Below are 22,643 nucleotides of genomic sequence, written 5' to 3' on the forward strand. Positions count from 1 at the left end.
TTTTTTGGAAATAATTTTTATGTTAAAATTGTCTCAAAGAATTTTCAAATGGAATTTTAACAATTATGTCTCTGAAGTATTTATGAAATCCTTAATTTTTATTTTAACTATTGCCAATCAATTATACCTTGAGATGTTTTTCCTTGTTGAATTAAGTATTTCTTGAGCATGGGGAGACACTGTTGCTTTCTGAAACAAATTTCTGTGGTAGTTTTTCTCATATGGAATTTTTCACATATTAATTTTTCACTGAAACCTCTGCAATACCAGATATCTAGTTCCACAAGGAATTACATTGAAAATTACAAATTATATTGACAATAGCAACACTACACATGACTCCTACTAGGAAAATAAGACATATTTTAAAGAGAAATTCTAGAAGCACTAGAGTTTTCATAATTTAGATGTAACTTTATAAAAATATTAGCTGTGCAAAACAATTTCTTATGAATGTACTTGAAAGAATTGGATTCCTTTACTTAAGACATTTTATGTTCAAGTTTAGTCTTGCATAAAATCAAAGAAAATTGATTCCTTTAAGAAAATGCTTGTTGTTTGTTGATAATAGAAATCGAAGTGAGGAGGAATAGGAGAATAAAACCTATTTATTATTATAGAACTGTAAGAATTCTTCATGAGTATCATTTTAAAAACATAATTTCTCAGACTAATCTTGGTTTTAATTATGATTTTCTGTTAGTAAAATTTTTCATTTAAAATGTTTTAGTTCTTACTATAATTTTCATTCAATTTACTGTTAATATGAATAAATGGAAAATAAAGTGCTATACATTTTTATCCTTTTCTCTTTTCTGGAAGAATGAATGTTTCTGAATTTATAAAAGTACTTTGACTTTGGGACTTGCTAGTGGTTTATGGATGGTCTAACATCCATATTTAGTTTTATTACTCCATCCCCCCAAAATTATAAGCCCTGGAAAGTTGTAATTAAAAAACAAAGATAATGTTCAGTGTGATATTTATAGAACTCAAATAGTATTGAGTAAACTCTTTAAAATGTTTCTTTCCAAATAATCCTTCTTTTCTATGATTATCACATTTAGTGTCGTATGTAATGATGTATCTTTTATTTTTAAAGAGAAGATCTAAATCATGTGACCTAACCTTAAATATTGTCATTATTCCATAGGTTTTCTGAGAATGAATCAATTCAAGTATACATTTAAAGTCTAAGTTGTCTTGAATAAATTTTCCTTTGACTCCACTGCTCCTTGTTTTAAAATATTGTAGCACTGTAGCACTGTTCTCCCATTGTTCATCGATTTGCTTGAGGGGGCCCAGTAACGTCTCTATTGTGAGACTTGTTGTTACTGTATTTGGCATATCAAATAAGCCACGGGTAGTTTGCCAGGCTTTGCCATGTGGGCGAGATACTCTCGGTAGCTTGCCGGGCTCTCCTAGAGGGGCGGAGGAATCGAACTTGGGCCGGCCATAATATTGTAAAGATCTATTTAGTGTTCAGTGCTTTTTTTCCTGGTTGAAGAATAAATAAGTTAGAGTTTCTCATTTCTCTCAACATTTAGGATAATTGTGTTGGAGCAAAACTTTAGAAACAGACTCATAATATTGATTGAAAAGTTTTAAGGGGGAATTCATTCTTGCTTGTTTTACTCATCATGGGTACCTCGGCTAATCACCTCAGGTGCATGATCTAACACAGATACTTAGCAATTCATGAAATTGCAAGTAATAATTCAAAGAATGTGATTAAGGCAGCTACTTAATAGTATTACTTTACTTCATCAGTAATTTTCAATCCAGTTCTTTATTTTTTCATTTGGTGGTATATTAAGTTTTGATTATTGATGAGAATACTTTATGATATAATACAGTTTGATAAAGAACACTTTAAAAAGTTATGTTTCCTTGTGCAGATCCAGATAACTATTGCACATTGCATGGAAACATTTAATTTCTTAATGGATTTGCTTTAGAATTGAAACATCATGAACTGTGTTCTTTTGAATTTCCCATGTTGTCTCAAACTAACAGATAATTAGCAAACAATAATTGAAAAAGTAAAATGGAGAAACTGAGCTCATAGTAAAATTTCAAAGGTAGATATATTGTACTGTGTTCTGTGTACTTGTGAAATCACTTGCAAAAGTTTTCAACATCTAATGTTATTTACCTCTCTGCAAAGTATATATTTTTAATTTTCTTTATTAGGCTATCAGTTTTCAAAATTTTAGACTGCAAGATGAATTTTGAAAATAAAAGATAAATTTATTTAAAAAAAGCACTTTAGAAGTGTGTAATAAATACTTTATAAATTTAAAAAAATGATAAAGACCTACTTACTCCATTCTCTCTTTCTGATATTTACATGGTTTCAGGAATTCGTAGTGATTCTTGATCCCTGCTATTCTCATCAGAGAAATTGCAGCTACAGTGAAACTGATGAATATAAAATTATTTAAATACTTACCAGCATACCCAATACATGGCAGTTCAATGCTCTCAGTTCCTTGCCCTAATGAAAAAAATTAAATATAATCCAATACCCTTTGTGAAAGCAATATGTTCACATGTATATGTGAACCTTTACATGTGTCACTGTAATTGTATATATGTTTGTATGTCACTCTGGTTCTTTATATGATACCAAGATTAACATTTAATTCAGTATAAAAATCAATTAAAATAGCTAAATGTCACACAGAAAGACTTTTTAGGGTATTTTCTATAAATTCTTGCTTGCATTTTTTTTTTACTAATACAATAGCAGGATTGAAAATGTCTTCCTGGCATTGAAGAGACTAGATTTCACAAAAGCATGTTTAGTTCAGGATAGCAGAGTTCTCATTAATATTTTTAAATCAAAATTTCTGCAGTGGTATGATGTATTTTTTATTAAGAATGTGGGGTCATTATCTTTAGTAATTAGGTGTGAGATCAGGGAGAATCCATGAAATGCAAATATAAAATAGAGAAAGAAAATGCCAGTCTGCATTGGGGGCATTACAAATACCAGGAATATTTGATATAGGTCTTAAAAATCAGCTTTTACTCAGTCTTTGCCAAGGACATTTTGTACACTTGGAGACTATGATTAACCAGATTTCAGTAGGTGAGTCACATGAAAGGACTTAAAAAGTAGAATCTCATACTATGTGTTGGGCAGATTTACATTCATGCCTTGCTCATAGTAACTGTGATAGGAGGTTGAAGTCAGGTCTAGAGAGAGAATGATAAGGTAAAAAGGTAAAGGTAAAGGCCCTCCCGTTGATCGTCGATTTGCTAGAGCGGGCCCAGTAACGTCTCCATTGGAGACTTTGTTGTTACTGTGTCTGGCATATCAAATACTCTCGGTAGCTTGCCGGGCTCTCCGAGAGGGGCGGAGGAATCGAACTCGGGTCAGCCATGTTGGCCGCTTGTAAGGCGAACGCCCTACCCGCTGTGCTATCGCTCCAGCAGAGAGAGAATGATATCGCTGTGCTATCGCTCCAGCAGAGAGAGAATGATAATGAGAAGAAATACATTTTAGCAATATTGCAAATAAAACAACAGAATTTTGCATTGCTTTGACTTAGAATCTGTAAACAAAGAAAACTAGCATTTGTAAAAAGAACCTGCAAATGACAAGTAGACAGGAAGAAAAAGACAATTGTAGACATGTTAAAATCAATTGACTGCAGGGCTCAGTGGGGTGTCTTCATCTGGAATGTAATAGATTTTGGTCTTCGAATAGCAACTAAAACTGAGACTGTTTCAGACTTTTATGCTAGACTCAGCTAGATGGATTCCCTAGACATGGTTCAGTAATTTATATACAAAAATGCTGAAAGTAAGGCTTCCTTCTTTGAATGTTTCTGAGAAAAAAGTAAAATCTTATTTTAAGTAATTGATCTTGTCTTGGCTATACTTTTCAATACAAATATTATGCCAATTTGTTATTTTACAGTTACTTAATCTGATTATTTTGATTTTCTCATTCATCATTTTGGAGAGATAAAGAAATATTAAGAGCTGGACTTACCTAAAAATCAAATCTTTGTCTTCTCAAATTGTACTTTCAGTAATTTGTCAAATTTTGAAGTTTGTTTTACAGTTCAATTGAATCATATAATTTTTAAGACTAAAATAATTTCTCAGAGTTCTGACTTTGATTTTTTTATATAAGTGAACATTCCTGTCTAAAATCTTATTTTCACTCAATAAATAAATTTTATTTTTTGCTATTTCTATGTCTCAGATACTCGTGAAGTAGAGCAACATCTTGTTAAAATGAAAATACTTAAGATTGGCATATTGTCAAATTACTAAAGTGCATCAATAATTTTGGAGGGTGAAAAATACCTTTTTAAAAATCTGATAAATAATTTAAATTGACATCTACATATTATCTGAACTTTGGTCCCTTCTCCACCTCCAAATATAGTAAATTTCTTAAGGCTATGCTTTTAATTTTCACAACTTAGCTGTTTCACAGAACTACTTCAATTTTTGGTCATATTATTTCTATAAAAAGGAATCTATGAACGCTTCTTATGGGTTAAAGTTCTTGGACCAGAATTTGTTAGAGTTTTGGCAAAACCTTTATCTGCTCTGTCTTCTTGGATGGATATTGACTGTTTTCTCTCTTGGGCTGAGAACTTCAGACTCATTCACTTTCAGGTTCATTTTCTTTCAGGTCATGAATCAACTTTGGCTAAAGGTTACTTCAGAAGCCAAGCAGGTGTCATCAAAAGACACTTTGGTGGCAGACAAGTAAGTGTCGGTGACAGTGATGTCATCAAGCTCTGTACTGAAATGATCGGACTCTTTGATGACACTGTAATTCAGAGCCACACTATAGCTAGCAGGCTTCTCGGCTGGTTTCTGCTTGCAGTCGCAGAGCTTTCTGAAGGCTGCGCGGAATTTCTGGGACATGAGGTTGTAAATCACTGGGTTGATGGCACTGTTGAGATAAATGCAAATTCTGCAAAAGAGCAAGAACCAATTTTCTTGAAAAGGGCTGGAGAGAAATGAGTTCACAACCACAAGAGTCCGGTAGGGCATCCATAAAAGGGCGAACAGAATTACAACCACTGCCAGCATCTTGGTGACCTGTGCAGAAACAGAGAAATGCAATACAAATGCAAATGAGAGCAAAACAAGTCCCTCCCCCAGCCAGGCCATTTTTTCCTCTGCCACCTATGCCTTTTTTTGTCTGTTTCTTTTTAGCTTCCGAGATGTAGCTTTGGACAAGGATTTAAGGGCAAGGATTTGGTGCAAGTTTATTTGTTTTGTGGTTCCGGAAACAGGTCCAGAGTGGAGAGGAGAATGTGGAAAAGTAGGTAAAGCCCCAAGGAAGGTATTTTGTCCACAGGCTCCTTCTGTGAGCAACCACAGAACAAGTACTGCTCTTCAGCGTTGACTTAGCAAAGAAAAGAAAAAGGGCATTGATTCATTCTCCACTCGCTGACATCTCTTAGATGAAGTAGTCTTTAGGCTATTTCAGAGATCTATACTTTAGTATTTTCCTGCCTGGAAATTCTTGGGGGCTTTAAAGAAAATCATCGAGGTCAAAAAGAGTAAAAAATGATGCAAGGTAGTGGATTCTGGAAGTGGGATGTTTTCTGTAAGCAGATGTCTATAGCGAAGCCTAAAGTCATAAATCTGAATAAGGATGTAAAATGTCATTTAACATGTCTGCAATAAACATTAGGAGACCCAATATCTAATTTCATCTTTACTTACCTTTTGTGTGGCCCTAAAAATTGTCCTGTCTTATAGTTCATTCATGAAGTAGTGACAATATTGCTCCTCTATGTCAGGTTTGAAAAGGATAGGTGTTTTTAGGAAAAGGTCAATGCTTCTTGAATGCCTGCTATAAACCACACTGGTTACTTACATACATTAGAACATTTTATTTATATTATTTTATTTTGGGTTTTTTGGGGAGGGGAGGATCCACAGTGATGTTCAACTCTTGCTCCTAGCTCTGTGCTCAGGGATCACTTCTGTCAGTTCTTGAGGGACAGTAGGCTATTTGAGAGGTAGAAACTTAGATGCAAGGTAAATCAGATGCCCTCTCCCGATAGCTGTTGCATTCTTTATTTTATCAAGTTAGAGAACTGAGGTCCAGAAGCTGGTTTATTCCACTTTGGTGGAAACTAGTTTTGGAGCCAGAAGTAGAACCTAAGCAAGTTTGAATCCAAAGTTTTTGCTACTTCTGCCATAAATTTCCTTTGGAGGAAGGGAAATGAGGGTGGAGAAAGCAAACCCTGGAATTGTGTGTAGAGCTGACCTGAGTCCAAAATATGAGCAAGGCTCAGGATGTAGAATAACTGGATAAAGTTAATACCCAGGGTCACCCAAAGGCAAAATTAGCAAAGAACATAAGTTTTATGTGCTTAGTGAGATGCTGGAAACCAACGGAGACTCACCCAGACCATGTGGCAATGATTCTCTAAATGTTTCAAGACCATAATGAACTCATGCATTTGTGCCTTCATTTCTAGCTCTGAAAATATAACTAATCAAAAATATTTTATTTTCTTGAGATATTGAGAAAACAGAATAAACAACAAATGTGCTGAGGGTTTTAAACTTTAAAGCACAATGAAAGATTATATGTGACTAATTTCAGTGTAAAGAGATTGTCTTTGATAATATTTCAATGCTATGAGAAATGAATTATTTAAAAAAGAGAAACACTTTTCATATTTGAAATATGTAAAATATTTAAAAATATATCTTAAGTAACTCAAATTTGAGAAATTTTAACTTCCTTAGTTCAGACTTTGATGTGTTTTTTGTTTGTTTTAATTTTTCAGTCACACCTAGCGAAAAGGTTACTCTTGCTCTGAGCTCAGAAATTAGTCCTGGCTAGCTTGGGAGACCAACTGGGGTGCTGGAGACTGAACCTGGGTCTGCTGGTTTAATCATGCAAGGCAAATAGCCTTCTATTAGTAGTTTCAAGTTTGGAACATCTAGGTCTATGGTGCCAGAGCAATAATATAGTAGTACAGTGAGTAGGGCATACACCTTGCAATGCTCAATGGATCATGTGATGTCAGGTATGGAACTGGGAATAACTGCATGCAGGAATGTTCCTGTATTTCTGGACTATCTCTGTGCCCCCAATATGTGAGTATTCTTACAAAATAGCAAAATAGGGTTATAATAATAGTACAGTTAGAAAGGAGCTTGCCTTGCATGTTGACCTGGGTTCATTCCTGACATCCTGTATGGTGCCCTGAGAATCACTTGGGCTCACAGTTAGGAGTAAACCCTGAGCACAATTTGTTGTGGCCCCAAACAACAAAACCAAATGCAAAACACTGAAAATGGCATACTGGCAGATAAGTCCAATAAGACTACTTAAACCAAAAATCGTACTTTTAAATTTTCTCTCTTTATTAAAGTTTTTCCACATTCAATGATGATATTTTTATATTTCTACCATATTTTCACCATATGGTCATCAAAACAATTAACTTCATGTGGAAATCCAACACAGGGGTTGGAGCAATAGCACAGTGGGTAGGTCAATTGCCTTGCACGCGGCCGACCCGGGTTTGATTCCCAGCATCCCATATGGTCCCCTGAGCACCGCCAGGGGTAATTCCTGAATGCAGAGCCAGGAGTAACCCCTGTGCATCTCCAGGTGTGACCCCAAAAAGGAAAAAAAAAGAAAAAATCCAACACAATTACTGCTGGTAAACTTCCAAATATGAAGCTTGAATTTCATCTCTATTTGTATTGTTCTCCACAATTGTCAGGGCAAATATTCAATATACATTAATATACATTAATATCTATCTATCTATCTATCTGTATTGCAAGCAACTTTCATTGGCTTAAAGAAAATAATTAAAAATTCAAAATTGAAACAGTCTTGTGCTTCCTTAATTTCAGGTTACTCCCATAGACTTTGATGTCTCTTCCAATCTTTTCCTTGCACTGAACACTGTTTATAAATCTCTCAGGCAGACAATGAGATTCTTTTTTTTTTTAGCTTTTTGGGTCACATCAGGTGATGCTCAGGTTACTAATGGCTCTGCACTCAGGAATTACTCCTGGTGGTGCTCAGAAGACCATATAGGATGTTAGTAATTGAACCTGTCAGCTGCGTGCAAGGCAAATGCCCTACCTGCTGTACTATCGCTCCAGCCCTGACAATGAGATTCTTCAGGACAGGGATAGGTTTATTTATTTCTTTTTCCAGATATTTAGCTCCATATATGAAAAAAGATAGACCTCAAAATTGTTGAGTAAGTTTACACATGAAAAGAATTATTTCAAAATATTTAAGAGTGATATTTCTTTGGGTTTTAGTACTTCAATGTCTTGTTCGATCAGTTTTGAAAATATTAAACATTTTTTAATATTAAAAATAGTTTTCCAGGGCCAGAGCAATAACGGATAGGGCATTTGCCTTGCTCATTGTGGACCAGGTTCGATACCCTGCATCCCATATGGTCCCCTAAGCACTGCCAGGAGTAATTCCTGAGTGCAGAGCCAAGAGTAACCCCAGATCGTTTCCAGAGTGACCGCACAAACCAAAATAAACAAACAAACAAATAAATAAATAATATTTTGCCAATGGAGATGGACTAATTAGCAAAGCCAAAGTTCTTATACAATTCTTAAATGTAAATGCTTAAAAAACAAATGTTAAGGAAGTGTGAAACCTGCTGGTGGAAATGTTGACTGGTTCAGCTCTTCTGGAAAACAGTATGAACGATTCTCAAAAATCTAGAAATTGAGCTCCCATTTGACCTAGCAATTCCACTCCTGGGAATATACCCCGGAAAGGCAAAAAAGTATAGTCGAAGCGACATCTGCAGTTGTCTGTTCATTGCAGCACTGTTTACAATAGCTAGAATCTGGAAAAAACCTGAGTGCCCAAAAACAGATGACTGGTTAAAGAAGCTTTGGTACATCTACACAATGGAATACTATGTAGCTGTCAGAAAGGATGAAGTCATGAAATTTACATACAAGTGTTACTACATGGAAAGTATCATGCTAAGTGAAATGAGTCAGAAAGAGAGGGATAGACATAGAAATACTGCATTCATCTGGGGAGCATAAAGTAACAAAATAGGAGACTAATACCCAAGAATAGCCGAGATAAGTACCAGGAGGATTACTCCATGCCTTTGAGGACAGCTGCACATACTATGGGAAAAGGCAGTTCAGATAGAGAAGGGAGCACCAAATAAAGGGTGTTGGGAGGTTCCTCTCAGGATGGGAAATGGGTGATGAGAGTAGACTATAGTCCAAACATGATTGCCACTCAATGTCTCTTTTGCAAACCACAGCACTCAAAAGGAGAGAGATAACAGAGGGGAATGCCCTATCACAGTGGTAGGGTGGGATGGGGGGATGGGGGGTGGGAGGGATACTGGGACTGGTGGTGGTGGATAATGGACACTAGTGGAGGGATGGGTATTCGATCATTGTATAACTGAAACCCAAGCACAAAAATTTTTAAGTCTACAGTGTACCTCATGGTGTTTCACTAATAAAAATTAAAATAAAAGAAGTGTGAAATAATATAAATATAATGATGTTTCTGAGACAGACCAAGAAGAAATATGTACTCAGTGAAGATGGTAAATAGTACATTTAATCCCAATTGTAATTGTTTTAAACTAATTTCAAATATCTTCTGTAGCACTGTGCTCCTGTTGTTCATCGATTTGCTTGAGCAGGCACCAGTAATGTCTCACAACAAATTGTGAGACTTGTTACTATTTTTGGCATATCGAATACATCACGGGTAGCTTGCCAGGCTTTGGCGAGATACTCTCGGGAGCTTGCCAGAATCTCTGAGAGGGGCAGAGGAATCAAACTCTGGATGGCCATGTTGGCTGCATGCAAGGCAAATGTCCTACCCGCTGTGCTATCACTCCAGCCCAAAATATCTTCATTTAGGTTATATTGCATCATAAAATATTCTCAAATTATTAGTGTAGCTATAGAGTGGAGTTTAACTCCCCTTTATCATAGGAGTTAACACCTAGGAAGGAAGTGTCCTGAAAATTAAATTTCATACACAATTAATTTCACGGTCGTTGTTGAACTTTTATTTCTGTTTTATTACATACTTCAAATAAAGTGACAAAAATGTAAAATTTGAAAATATCAGTGCAGGGGATATTTGATGATGTGAAAGATGAATTTTTTCAGAGCAAACTCTACCTCAGAACATAAAGGTCTTTAAGAAGGAGTAGGATAATACCATATTCTAGGGGAAAATATTACAGTATATTTTTATTGGGAAAAGATTTATTCAATCATTCCTAGATATTTATTTGCATTTTAAGGCATACCAGTTGATGCCTTATATTGTGAGGATTCTTCATTGATCTATAGAAAGATTGTCAGTACCTTCCAGAAACTATTGATCTGAAGGCCATTTGTCATGATACAATGGAAAAATGTTAAGAAATAGGAGAGATCTAATCCTTTGAGAGCATCACATCTGGGTGTAGGGCTGAGGTTGGGCTGGAGAGATAGTATAGCAGGTAGAGCTCTTGCCTTGCATGTGGCAGACCCTGGTTCAATCTCCAGCACAATGATACACACCCAGAGTAAAATTAAGATTGATCCCTGAGCACAGAGATAGAAGTAGCCCCTGAGCACTTCAGGGTATGTTCCATAAACCAAAAACTAAAAAAAATAGAAAATGGAAACTGAGCACAAAAAATAGAAAGGTAAGGTCACACAATTTATATATAAATAGCAAAGCTAGTTCTTGAATTTGCCCCCAAGTTTAAATTCCTTTCAAAATAATTGCCTAAGCCCACATAAAAAGGAAATTGAAGATTTTACTTGTTATAAATAATATTTATGATTTATTTGGTAAGTGAACTCTTTGGAAAAATTTAAATTATTGTTAGGAGTCAGTAGTAGCCTTATAGTCATCACAGTTGTTTGTTTTTTTGTCCCAAATTGAAGTACTGCATTAGAAAGCATGAATTGAGAAGAAAGTTGTGATAGCAAGGTAAATAGGAATCATTTACACTGATCAATTTCCTGGATGAGTTTGGGGGGCAAGAAAATTAAAAATGCAAAGTTAATAAAATGGAGCTTTCTGTCTTGGGGGGTCATGGAACAATTAATAATACTTTATGAGGTTCCCGTTACATGGCATCTTGTGAGTTCTCAATTATCAAAGATTGGTTATTAGTTTTGGCAGGAAATTTTTTGTTTGCTTTTGGGCCACACCCATGAGACCTCACGGTTACTCCTGAGTTTACACTCAGAAATCACTCCTGGTGGTCTTGGGGGACCATATGGAACTCTGGGGATTGAACCTGGGTTTGCTGTGTGCCAGGCAAGCCTCTACCTACTGTACATCTCTCAGATCCTGGCTAGAAAATTTTAAGGAGTTGATTAATCAGTTTTCAAAAGCACTTATCTGGAATTTTTGTATTGATTCCAAAGTTGTTATTATTTTTTAATTCTATGTATGATTTACATTTATCTTCCCGACCTGCCATTCCCTTGTCCCAGCCACCTTCTCAACCCCAGACCCTCGCAATTCCCCTTTCCTCCCCTCAACCACTGCCCTCCTCATGGACAGTGGGCCCATCCACAGCACCACTGCGGGTTTTTTACCCTGCCCAGGTGTGTGACCCCCCACCCCCCTTATCCAGCTTTCCAGCTTTAGTGCTGCAGAGGGCATGGCCTTGCGACAGGGGGTGTGGCCTCTTCGACAGGGGGTGTGGCCTCTGCAGAAGTGGGCTTGTCCTCTTGTGTGGCTGGCAGCTGCTCACAGGGCTGCAGTTATTTTCCCCACACCAAGCAATCTAGTGTCACATCTCAGTCTCCATACCACCATAACAACATGAAGAAACAGCGCAAATCCCCACCACCAGGAGAGGAAGATGAAAAGAGTCCAGAATTTTCAATAGGCGTTACCCACAAATGTGAGCTCTTCAGTAAGAATTCAGAGATGAAGTACTGAGGATTTTCAATGAATACAAAGAAATGGTGGGACAGATAAGCAGTAAATTAAAGAAAATGAAAGAAACAAAGGAATGGACGGTTAAGAAAATACAGGAAGAAACGAGAGCACAAATTGGAAAGTTACGCACAGAAGAGTCACGAATAAAGGATTTGGCAGATGAAATTAAAAAAAAAAACTCAGTGGGTTCCCTCAACAGTAGTATGGCTATAGCCAAAGCCAGAATCAGTGAACTTCAGGATGAGCTGCAGGAAGCCTACAGGCAACAATAAACAATGGGAAAAGACCTCAAAATAGCACTAGGGTGAATCAGAGTCCTAGGGGATGATTTCAAGAGGAACAACATTAGAATCATTGGAGTACCAGAAGAACAGAGAAGTAACCCTGATGAAAAAGCCACAGTTAAAGAAATCATTGCTGAAAAGTTTCCAGAGCTGGAGAATGCAGGCATCCAGATTCAAGGAGCCCAAAAGAGACCTTAATAAAAAAAAAAAACTCTAAGACATATCATAGTTAGAATGATAGATGCCACAGATAGAAACACAATACTGCAAGCAGCAAGGTCAAAGAAGGAAATCACATATAAAGGAGTACCCCTTAGATTCACAGCAGACCTATCAGAGGAAACCCTCCAAACCCAAAGACAATAGTGAGATATAGTGAAAAAAAAAACAATGAAATGAATGCCTCACCAAGAGTACATTATCTGGCTAAACTCTGACTCAAAGTCAAAGGAACGGTATGCTATTTGGTGGATAAACAACAGCTCAGGAACTTCGTAGACTCAAAACCAAACCTAAAAGTAGGACTAAAGTAGCTACTGTAAGACAAGACAAACCCTTACAAGCACAACAAACCTTTACAGAAAGATGACACAAAACCCCATAACAATAATCTCTCAATGTCAATGGTCTAAGTTCACCAATTAAGAGACACAGAGTGGTAAAATGGATTCAGAAACTGAACCCAACATTCTGCTGCCTACAAGAAACACACCTGAACAGTCAAAACAAACACAGACTCTAAGTCAAAGGATAGAAAACAATCCTGCAAGCAAACAACACCCTCAAAAAAGCTGGGGTGGCCTTACTAGTATCAGACAACATAGATTTTAGGTTGAAAAAGATTAGAAGGGACAGTTAAGGACATTTTTTATTAATCAAGACCTTATTTTTTTAATTCTATGTATTATTTGATATGCCAAAACACAGTAACAACAAGTCTCATGATGGAGACGTTACTGGGCCCGCTCGAGCAAATCAATGAACAATGGGAGGACAGTGACAGTGACAGTGAGAGTATTATTTAGAAAATATTCTTCACAACTATATATATTTATATAGATCTTATTGTTATATAGACATTCTTTTTTGGAAGATAAAGACTTTGCTTTAGTCTCTTTGTTTGTTAGTGAATGATGAAATATAGTAAGTGAAAGAATTGGAATTGATTTTTAGCATCTTGACTTAATCCAACTCTGATTCTGAAGAAACTGGACCAACCACAGACTTAGATTTGAGTCTAATTTTCTAGAATCAGTAAATGTACAGTCTAGATTCCTCACAAAAGTCTATGTTGAGTATCTAAAGAAAAATCTAACTTATCTGTATATAGCTAATGACTATACAATATACAAATATATTTGTGATTATTTTCACATAATTGGATTCTTTTTTTGATATGGACAAATAACAAAAATCCAGGTGAAGTGAAATTGTGCCAGAGAATAGGTGTCCTTCAAAGTGCAGATCAACTGTGGTAGTAGAATTGGTTTCTAATTACAGTGATTATCAATAATAATTTTAATTGCTGCATTGATAGAGATGAAGCAGCTTCCTGGAGTGCTAAGAAAATACTAAAATTTATTTTAATTCTCTGTGGTTACTAAAAGCATATGAACCATCTTTATATCTTGAAAACTGACCTTCTGACCTATTACTCCTTTGTTTTTCAAAGATCAACTAAAATACTGCTGAACAAGTTGAACAATATGTAAGTATAGGGATATCACTTTGAGAAAAATCAAGTAATTAAAATCTTTTTTAGGGAGGACAGTTAATTGGGAATGGAAATTATAGAAATTTTTAAAAGAAGGATTAAACACAAGTTGTTTAATAAAGGGTACCAGAGTTCAGTCAATTATTTGGTTGTCATAGTAGAAATAGCTAAATTTCATGAAAATCTTTAATAGAAGAAAATCCTTTTTTGATACTAAAAAGGCAAAGCCATATAATAGGAGCCAAGAATCCCATCAGTAAGCTTTGAATTTGTTATTTATCACTTTTATAATATTCATAAAGAACATCATGATGATAACTTTAATTCATAAACGGGCTATTCATCGATTTTGGAACCCACATTTTGTGATGCCAAAATGCTATTTTTGACGTTATGAACAAAGTAAATCAACTGCCAACTCTTACTGGCTCTCTATTGTACAATACATTCAGATTAGTGCTTGATACATATGCCTGCCACATAGTAAGTACTAAATGTACAGCTGAATTATTACTGAGTTAATATTTTACAGAAATGTCCAAATAGAATTATGAAAGTCTGAGTAAATTTAGGGCTCCTTAAATTAGCAAAGTGCCCAAGTTGTTGCACTCTAGATGGAACAGTCTCATTTTCCAAAGTGTTCTTCCTTCCAAACACATTTTTGTGGTTAATGAATACAAAAGAGTTAGTCTTTAATATTCTAATGGTATTCTTTAAGGGTAACAAGCCATTCTGTGTCTGGATCCTGTCCATGTACTCTTGCATTTCTGCATATTAATATATTGTTCTTTTACTGAGAGTATTTTGCTTTCTTACAGCTTTCAGCAAAGTGATCAATGGCTCTTTGAATTTACATTGAGTCAATTGAAGGGTATCATATCAGAGGACAAGATCATTGGTAGTATTTTAAAAACTGAATAATAGACTAGACTAAAGTTTAGAATCAACACAAACTTAGTTAAATGATAATAAGTACAAATAAAACCAGAGTGACTGTTCATGGTGGAGAGACCATGAACCACCATATCCTGCACTGTGAGTTACTTATACATTTCTTGACAAGAAGCCACTTGGGAATGCTAATGCAGGAATCCTTGACTCTACTTGTCAAGTATGATAGCTGAAACACTCAGAATAGTTACAGAAAGGAATTATAGCATCTTTTATGAGATCTACTCAAATCATTTCCATGAAAATACTTTGAGAGATTATAATGGAGAAACTTTGGCTGTACTTGATAATGCTCAAAGAAGGGGAAATAATGATAAAAAAGTATAAATTTGTACATGTGGTTTGTTTAGTTAAAAATAGCAGAGCGGGTGAGGTTATTCCATGTACAATTTTAAGCTGCTGAGCGGATCACTCGTCAAGCAGGGCTATTTCCTGAGTAAGTCATTTTAGGAGAGCAGGAAATGCAACTTCATATCCTGAGGGATTGCTTATGCCAATAAATAGGTCATGTGTGGTACCACTGTGGGTTAAGATGCAAGAGCTCAGATGAGAGTTGAAGTTACAGGATGCAATATTTCTACAAAAAACGTAATGTTATTCTTCCTCTGTGAAAACTGATATTCACTGGTAAAACTAACACAGCATTACTGAATATAAAGTGTGAGGACACTTGGGAAAATGGACACGTGGTTTATTTTCTGCACTCTACTTGATATGGCATGAGCCCTTCAAATCTGTGCTTTCTTTTGAGAGCTAAGTTAGAAGTACAGACACTTGAAGAGTGGGAAAAGGAGACAGAACATAGGGTGGTCCTGGTTAATGAAACTAGAATTCAATGAAGTATGTCAGAGCCTCAGATAAAAGTAATCACCAAGTCAATGATGGTTGGAAGGATTGCTCAGGATGGAAGATTTGTGCTGAAAGTAGATAAAGGATCAAACATGATAGTGTCTCAGCATCTGTATTGCAAACCATAACGTCCCAAAGTAAAGAGAGAGTATGAGGGAAGTTGTCTGCCATAGAGGTAGGGGGATGGGTAAAATGGAGAGGGGAGGATACTGGGGACATTGGTAGTGGAAAATATACATTGGTGGAGGGGTGGGTGTTCAATCATTGTATGACTGAAACTCAAACATAAAAGCTTTGTAACTCTATCTCACAGTGATTCAATTAAAAAATATTTTTTTAAAAAAAGTGACTGTTGTAAATTTCACTTTCTGAGAATCTCTGAGTCTATGTAGATGGGGACTATGGAGTATTTCTTCACAAAGTTCAATTTAGAATGAGGAAAGCAAGATAAATATGCAAGGCGGTTTAGTAATAGGGATTAGCAGGTGAAAAGAGAGTGAATTAAGATCAGTGAAATAACTACCAAGCACCAGAAAATGTAATGGGGATTATCCTTACAACAGTCCTATTTTATCTGCATTTTACAGCAGTAAAGACTGAAGCTGAGGAATTTTATATACTAAAGAACATAAGACATACTTTAAGAATATGCATATCTGACTTCAGTCTTTTCTGTTTTAATTTGTGTGTGTGTGTGTGTGTGTGTGTGTGTGTGTGTGTATTTGGGCCTCTCCCAGTGATTCTCAGGGGTTACTCCTGGCTCTTCTTATAGGGATTACCCCTGGAAGTCCTCAGAAGACCATATCGGATACTGAAGATTGACCCTAGGTCAGCAACATGCAAAAAATAACATCAAATGCCCTACCTCCTGTACTATAGCTCCAGCCCCACCCCCGTTTCCATTTGTAGTACCTTGACTTTAGAACCCCAAAACAAAGTTTGGGTTAAATGGTTAGTAAGGCAGTATTTGAGAGCCAAGTGGGAGAATGAAAAATAAATTTTAATTTCATTGCCTAAGCATCTTCAGGCTGTGATGCTAAGATGGGATGGAACGAACTTTTGAATATTTCTGATTCCAGTGTTCTTCAGCAAAGTGTGAACAGCTGTGTGCCATGTAAGTTTTGCAGTTAGACTCAAGTATTGTATTGCAAGAGTTTGTAAGACTTTGCAAACACTAGCAGCTATTGTACTGTGGAGGTTTTCGAACCGATTACAGAGTCTAATAATTGTGCATGATGGAAGACTGACTTCCCTCCTGTTGCTCAGATGCTTTCTTGTTCACAGGAGGCAGATATTTGGAAACATGCTGAGAATGGGGGGGGGGGGGGACTCAGCTGGCAGATTTGGGATTCAAATTATAATAACATCTCAATTTAGAAAATCAAATGTCACTCTGAATTCTTTCAGGATCCAAGCTCGAACAATGCTATGGTTCAACTGTTGTGGGTAGGCTATTTAGTCTTTTCCAAGTGTTTTCTCTTCCAGGTAAAAGACTGGCGAATGTTAAAACATGTGGAAAAGCCAGCCCTAATCTGTTTTGCTTTGATTTTATTACCTTTTGCTAGCTAGGGTGTGTTTATTTCTCTTGGCCATTTTTCTCTTTTGGAAACAGACATTAGAAATTCTGAGTGAGGCATCTGGGCTGGCTCTGGGCGGTAAGAGTTCTGTGAAGGTATTGACTAATCCTTCCTAAGGGAGTTATTTCCCAGACTCACTTCTCCCCTGTGCTTCTCTGGACATAACATAACAGCTTGGTAAGGATGACATTTTATTTATTTATTTATTTGCTTTTTGGGGTTGCACAGGGGTTATTTCTGGTTCATGCACTCAGGAATTACTCCTGGCAGTGCTTGGGGGACCATTTGCGATGCTGTATCAGCCGTGTGCAAGGCAAATGCCCTACCCGCTGTGCTATTGCTCCAGACCCAAGAGTGACATTTTAGACTGTTGACCTAAACATGTGATTCCTCATCAGGGAATGGGAAAAAATCAATGGAAATATTTAAAAATGTAAAATATGAATGTTGGGGAAGGGAGATGATCTCTAAATTAAAGTGAATGCCATAGGGATGCCAGGTATTTTTTTAGTGGGAATTTAGTTTACTTGCTTCTAAAGTTCTTGGACAAAGGCCCATATCATGAGCTTGCGAACTTCTGAGACATAGCCAACTCCTTTCTCCCCAGGAGAAACTACCTGGACCACCCTGGGCTGACCTGGGGTGACAGAGCTAATGGTCTAATGGTCACACTTGCAGAGTCAGCCAGAATGGCCAAGGGATACTTCTGTCCTTCAGCAAATCATATATTAGGCTTTCTCCACTGAGATTTTTTTCTAGTGTGCCAAACTTGAGGTTCAGAAACTGAACACCTGGTTTGAGATTTCAACTTTACAACCCATTACCATTTACAGCTGTCTCAGATTTGGGTGTCTTCCATTACAATAATGGAAATATAACATGCAGCTATTGTAGTCCTTTTTCTGTCCTCAAATGAAATTCTTGATCAGGGCTCCTAGCTTCATCAGTTCCTGTTAACCTAACAAGGCAGATAAAATGCTTTGCATTTATTGGCTTTAAAATTTTAATTTAGTTATTTTGGTTTTGGGGTAACATTAGTGTGTTCAGGGTTTACTCCTGGTTCTGTGCTCAGGGATCATGCCCCACGTTTCTCTGGTCATCATATGGAATGCTGGGAATCAAACCTTGTCTGGTCACATGCAAGGCAAGTGTCTTGAGCCCAATATGATCTTTATGACTTGCATTTATCAGCTTTGTGCTTGTTTTTTTTTCTAGAAATTCTTTGAGATACTGGAAGGTTTGAATAGTGCTACAGACAGTCAACCCAGGTTTGATTCTCAGTGCTGCATGTGAGACCCTGAGCACTTCCAGGGGTGATCTCTGAGCACAGAGTCAAGAGTAATCTTTGAGGACTGCTGGGTATGGCTTCCAAACCAAAATAAACAAAAAGGAGAAATCCATCTGAGTTTATAAGGTATATGATGTAAGTCAGGGCTTGCTGGCCCTGTCTCTAATAGCCCAGATTTAATCACAGATCTTTTTTAAATTTTATTTTTAATTTTTTTTGTTGTAAGAATATTGCTATTTATTCAGCCATTGATTAAACCGATTGACGTGGGCATAAGCTCCATTTTATCACAGATTCTTAAATCATCAATCCTTTCATGAATGATAGTGCCCAGTTTCCTTTATTATATTCTTTTTATTTCTAGCTCTGTCCCTCATATGCATACAAGATTTAGAAAGATTGGACTGGAGCAATAGTAAAGCAGGTAGGGAATTTGCCTTGCGTGAGGCAGATCCAGGTTTGAAACCTGGCATCCCATATGGTCCCTCAAGCAATGCCAGGAGTAATTCCTGAGCATCGCCTAGTGTGACCACAAAAGCAAAAGGAAGGAAGGAAGGAAGGAAGGAAGGAAGGAAGGAAGGAAGGAAGGAAGGAAGGAAGGAAGGAAGGAAGGGAGGGAGGGAGGGAGGGAGGGAGGAAGGGAGGAAGGGAGGGAGGGAGGGAGGGAGGGAGAGAGAGAAAGAAAGAAAGAGAGAAAGAAAGAAAGAAAGAAAGAACACTCATTGTTTAAGTTTCGTCTATGAAATAAGGAAGGTATAGAGAATAAATAAGGCAATTTATATAAAGCACCGATATAGAACAGCTAATTTTGATTTAGTCTGGCAAAAGTACGCACATCTGAGGGAGTCCTGGAGGATGTGGCCTTTGATAGCCACTGATACCACAATAGTAAAGACCTTACTGAATTGTTTGATCTTTTGTAGCAATTATAAATTAATCATTCTTTTCACTTATAAGTGAGGAGAGAGACTTTCAGAGAGGCTAATGTCTACAGTGAGTGATGAGTACTACCCCTTCCCCAATGACTCTCTCTGTTTCTGTTTATTTTATCTGCTGCAATAGTCACACTCTGAAATTTTTCTGTTGCTTCATTTATTTATCTACTTACAGTCTTTCTTTCCTCACTACAGTGATGGCTCCTTGAGGGTCCCTGCCTTACCTCCATGTAAGAAGCAAAAAGATCTGACAACAAGTAAGCTCCATAAAAATACAGGGAAAGAATGAGTGAAAAAATAAAATTTACTATTATTCTACATTTTGCTGTTTTAATTTTTTGTTTGTTTGAGGGCCACATAAGACTATGCTCAGGGTTTACTCCTGACTCTGGGTTCAGGGATGTTTATAGTATATATGTTTACACTATATTTTGTAGTTTATAAACATATAGTTTATACTATATATTTATAGTATATTTTATTCATTAGCTCCCGGAATGGCGTTTGGCACCAAAAATGCTTAAAGTGAAACATTAAAGTCATGGTTCAAAGATTCATTTTCAAAAGGAACATGATAGCTCAGACTGGAATTATAGTAAAGAAAAGTTTCTAGGGAAAATGGCCTGCAGTGTTCTGTAGAACAACATTCTTTATTTAAATGATGGGTAGATTATTATGAAGAACTCAAGAAATGTAAAGAGATAAAGAGATGCTAATGCAATGAACATTGGGGGGGGGGTAATTCATTTTCCATTGCTGGGTTTTGACTGATACTTTGGTAAAACCAATGTAGCAGAGACTTGCCTGCAAGATTTAAAAAGCTCACTTTCATTTCCTCCTCTCTCTCTATTGTCTTATTTAAACATATGTGACTTTGTCACTCAAGAGACTGTAAGAATAATCTATTTCTATAGATAAGTTTCTCAGTCTTGAATTTGTAATTTTAGAGCCCGTTTAAAATCAAGGACTCACCCATATAATGGACAAAATGTTTTCTCTGGGGTACTCAGAGGTAAGAGAAGAGAGAGAATAGAGTAGCTGCTTATTTTACTACCCATGCTAAGCTAGAACTTTCCAGTTTGGGTGACTTCATAGAATACAAATCTATGTGTCTCCTATGGATTTAACCATTGATTTTTTGTTTGTTTGTTTGTTTTGAGCCACGGTCATGTACCAGTTTAGTATCTAACATTTCCACAAACAAACTTTTAAATTGTATAATTTAGTACATAATTCAGAAAATTATGTAAAAGATCAGCTAGTAAATATTTTAACCATTGTGGGCTAAGATAGAGTGTCTGTCATAACTTCTCAACTTTGCCATTTGGAGTTTTAGAGAAACAAACAGGAGGGGTAGATCTGACCCACTACTATAATTTTTTTATAGCCATTAATAATGAGTACTTGCAATAATGTAGTTAAATGGTGTAAATCCCATTTCAAACGACTGTTACAATATACAACTAATTTTTACAAATGTTTCACTTACTAACAAAACCTATATGAAGTCCGGACCAAATACTGCTGGCTCTCAGTTTGTGAATTAATATTTGGATTTGATAAAGATTCAAATCCAAATAAAAACCCAAATCCAAGTTAAAAATTAATTTTTCTTTTTATGGAATTATATACCTTTAGAAAATCACGGGAAGTATGATGCTAGATTGTGCTTTTGATAATCCTTGGAGTTACTTTTGTAGTAGCTGTACACTCAGATGAATGATCAAAGTGGGAAGAGGGAGAGGCCAGGTAGAAATTGTATTTTCACATAGATGGTAGTTGTTCTCCTGAAGCACTTGATTTTTATACCGGACTCTCCAAATTCACTAATGTCAGAGACTCCTGTTTTATAGCAGTCACTCTGGGCTGTGATCCTGGTGCAAGCACTTATCAGCTGTTAGCATTGGGCTTGTTGCTATAGTAGTAAAATGGTAAAAGGAATTTGATCTACATCCCAGGGTGGATAAAGACCATGATGATGTTTATTAAGTGCCTGTGCTAGTGCTTGGAGCTTGGTAAATTCTGGAAAAAGGTCATTATATTAAAACTAATAAAAGAAGTGTTTTTTACTTAATGTGCGTCAAATCCTGTTCTAAGTACTTTATTTATGTATTAACATAGTCAATTTCCAGTCCTTACAAGAACATGAAGTTCTCTACATTTCACAAAGGAAGGGATCCTATCTACCAGTTAAAACAGATTGGGTCCATTTTATCACAAGTGACAGGTTTTCATATTTTTCTTTGCCATGGCTGAACAGCTATTTTCCATTATGTGTATATATTACATAATATATTTTTTCATTGGATTGGATTAGTTTTTATCCAGTCACCTGTAGATGGGCATTTAGGTTGCTTTCAGCTCTTGCTATTTTAAATAAGTGATGTTGCAATAAATATAAAATATGCACATTTCTCTTTAACCTGGCAAGCTCCCTATGACGTATTTGATATGCCAAACACAGTAACAACAAGTCTCCAATGGAGACGTTACTGGGCCCGCTTGAGCAAATCAACGAACAACGGGAGGGCTTTTACTTACTTACTTTACTTCTCTTTAAGAAACAAAGGAATAGAGGTCAGAGAGCTAGTATAGTGGACAAAGGGCATTCAGACAGCATGGGGTAGGTTCCCCCAGCACCCCATACTCTGGTCCATCACTCCTCCCAGGAGTGCTTCCTGAATGCAGAGCTAGGAGTAAACTCTGAGCACTACTGGGGTGGCCCCATACCCAGACAAAAATTGAAATAAAAACACACAAGGAAACCAGATTGGATCCAGGAAGTTTACCCCAATCTATAACCACTCTGTCAGTCATGGAATAGGTGCTTTATTTTTTGTCCTTTAGAAGGCTACTCCTGTTTTGTATCCCAGGTGAGAAGAACTAGAGATATTCGTATCTTCTCTTACAAATATAGAGGAGTGCTAAGACTGTTTTGATAAAAGAATATGTATCACAAGTTTTGCAATTTCTGTTTGATTGAGAATTCCTTATTCTCCACCACTGTGAGCTATTTCCATTCTGCATTTGGATGTAGAATCCATTTACTTTTAGATTCAATATATAAAATTTTATGAAATTTATTAAGAGTATCATTTATACTATATTTCCTA

At 36.4% G+C, this 22,643-nt stretch overlaps 1 protein-coding gene across 1 annotated transcript in view; it reads right to left on the minus strand.

Moving 5' to 3' along the window:
• Positions 1-4,222: 4,222 nt before the first annotated feature.
• Positions 4,223-22,643, minus strand: part of TRHR (thyrotropin releasing hormone receptor) — a 42,785-nt gene continuing 24,364 nt past the window's right edge. Inside the window, exon 2 of the mRNA XM_056111409.1 lies at positions 4,223-5,073. Coding sequence (XP_055967384.1) covers positions 4,666-5,073 — 408 coding nt within the window. The 3' untranslated portion in view covers positions 4,223-4,665. The remainder of the gene's footprint in view (positions 5,074-22,643) is intronic.

Source organism: Sorex fumeus, unplaced genomic scaffold (genome assembly GCF_029834395.1).
Source record: "Sorex fumeus unplaced genomic scaffold, SorFum_2.1 ptg000002l, whole genome shotgun sequence".
Classification (NCBI taxonomy): Eukaryota; Metazoa; Chordata; class Mammalia; order Eulipotyphla; family Soricidae; genus Sorex; species Sorex fumeus.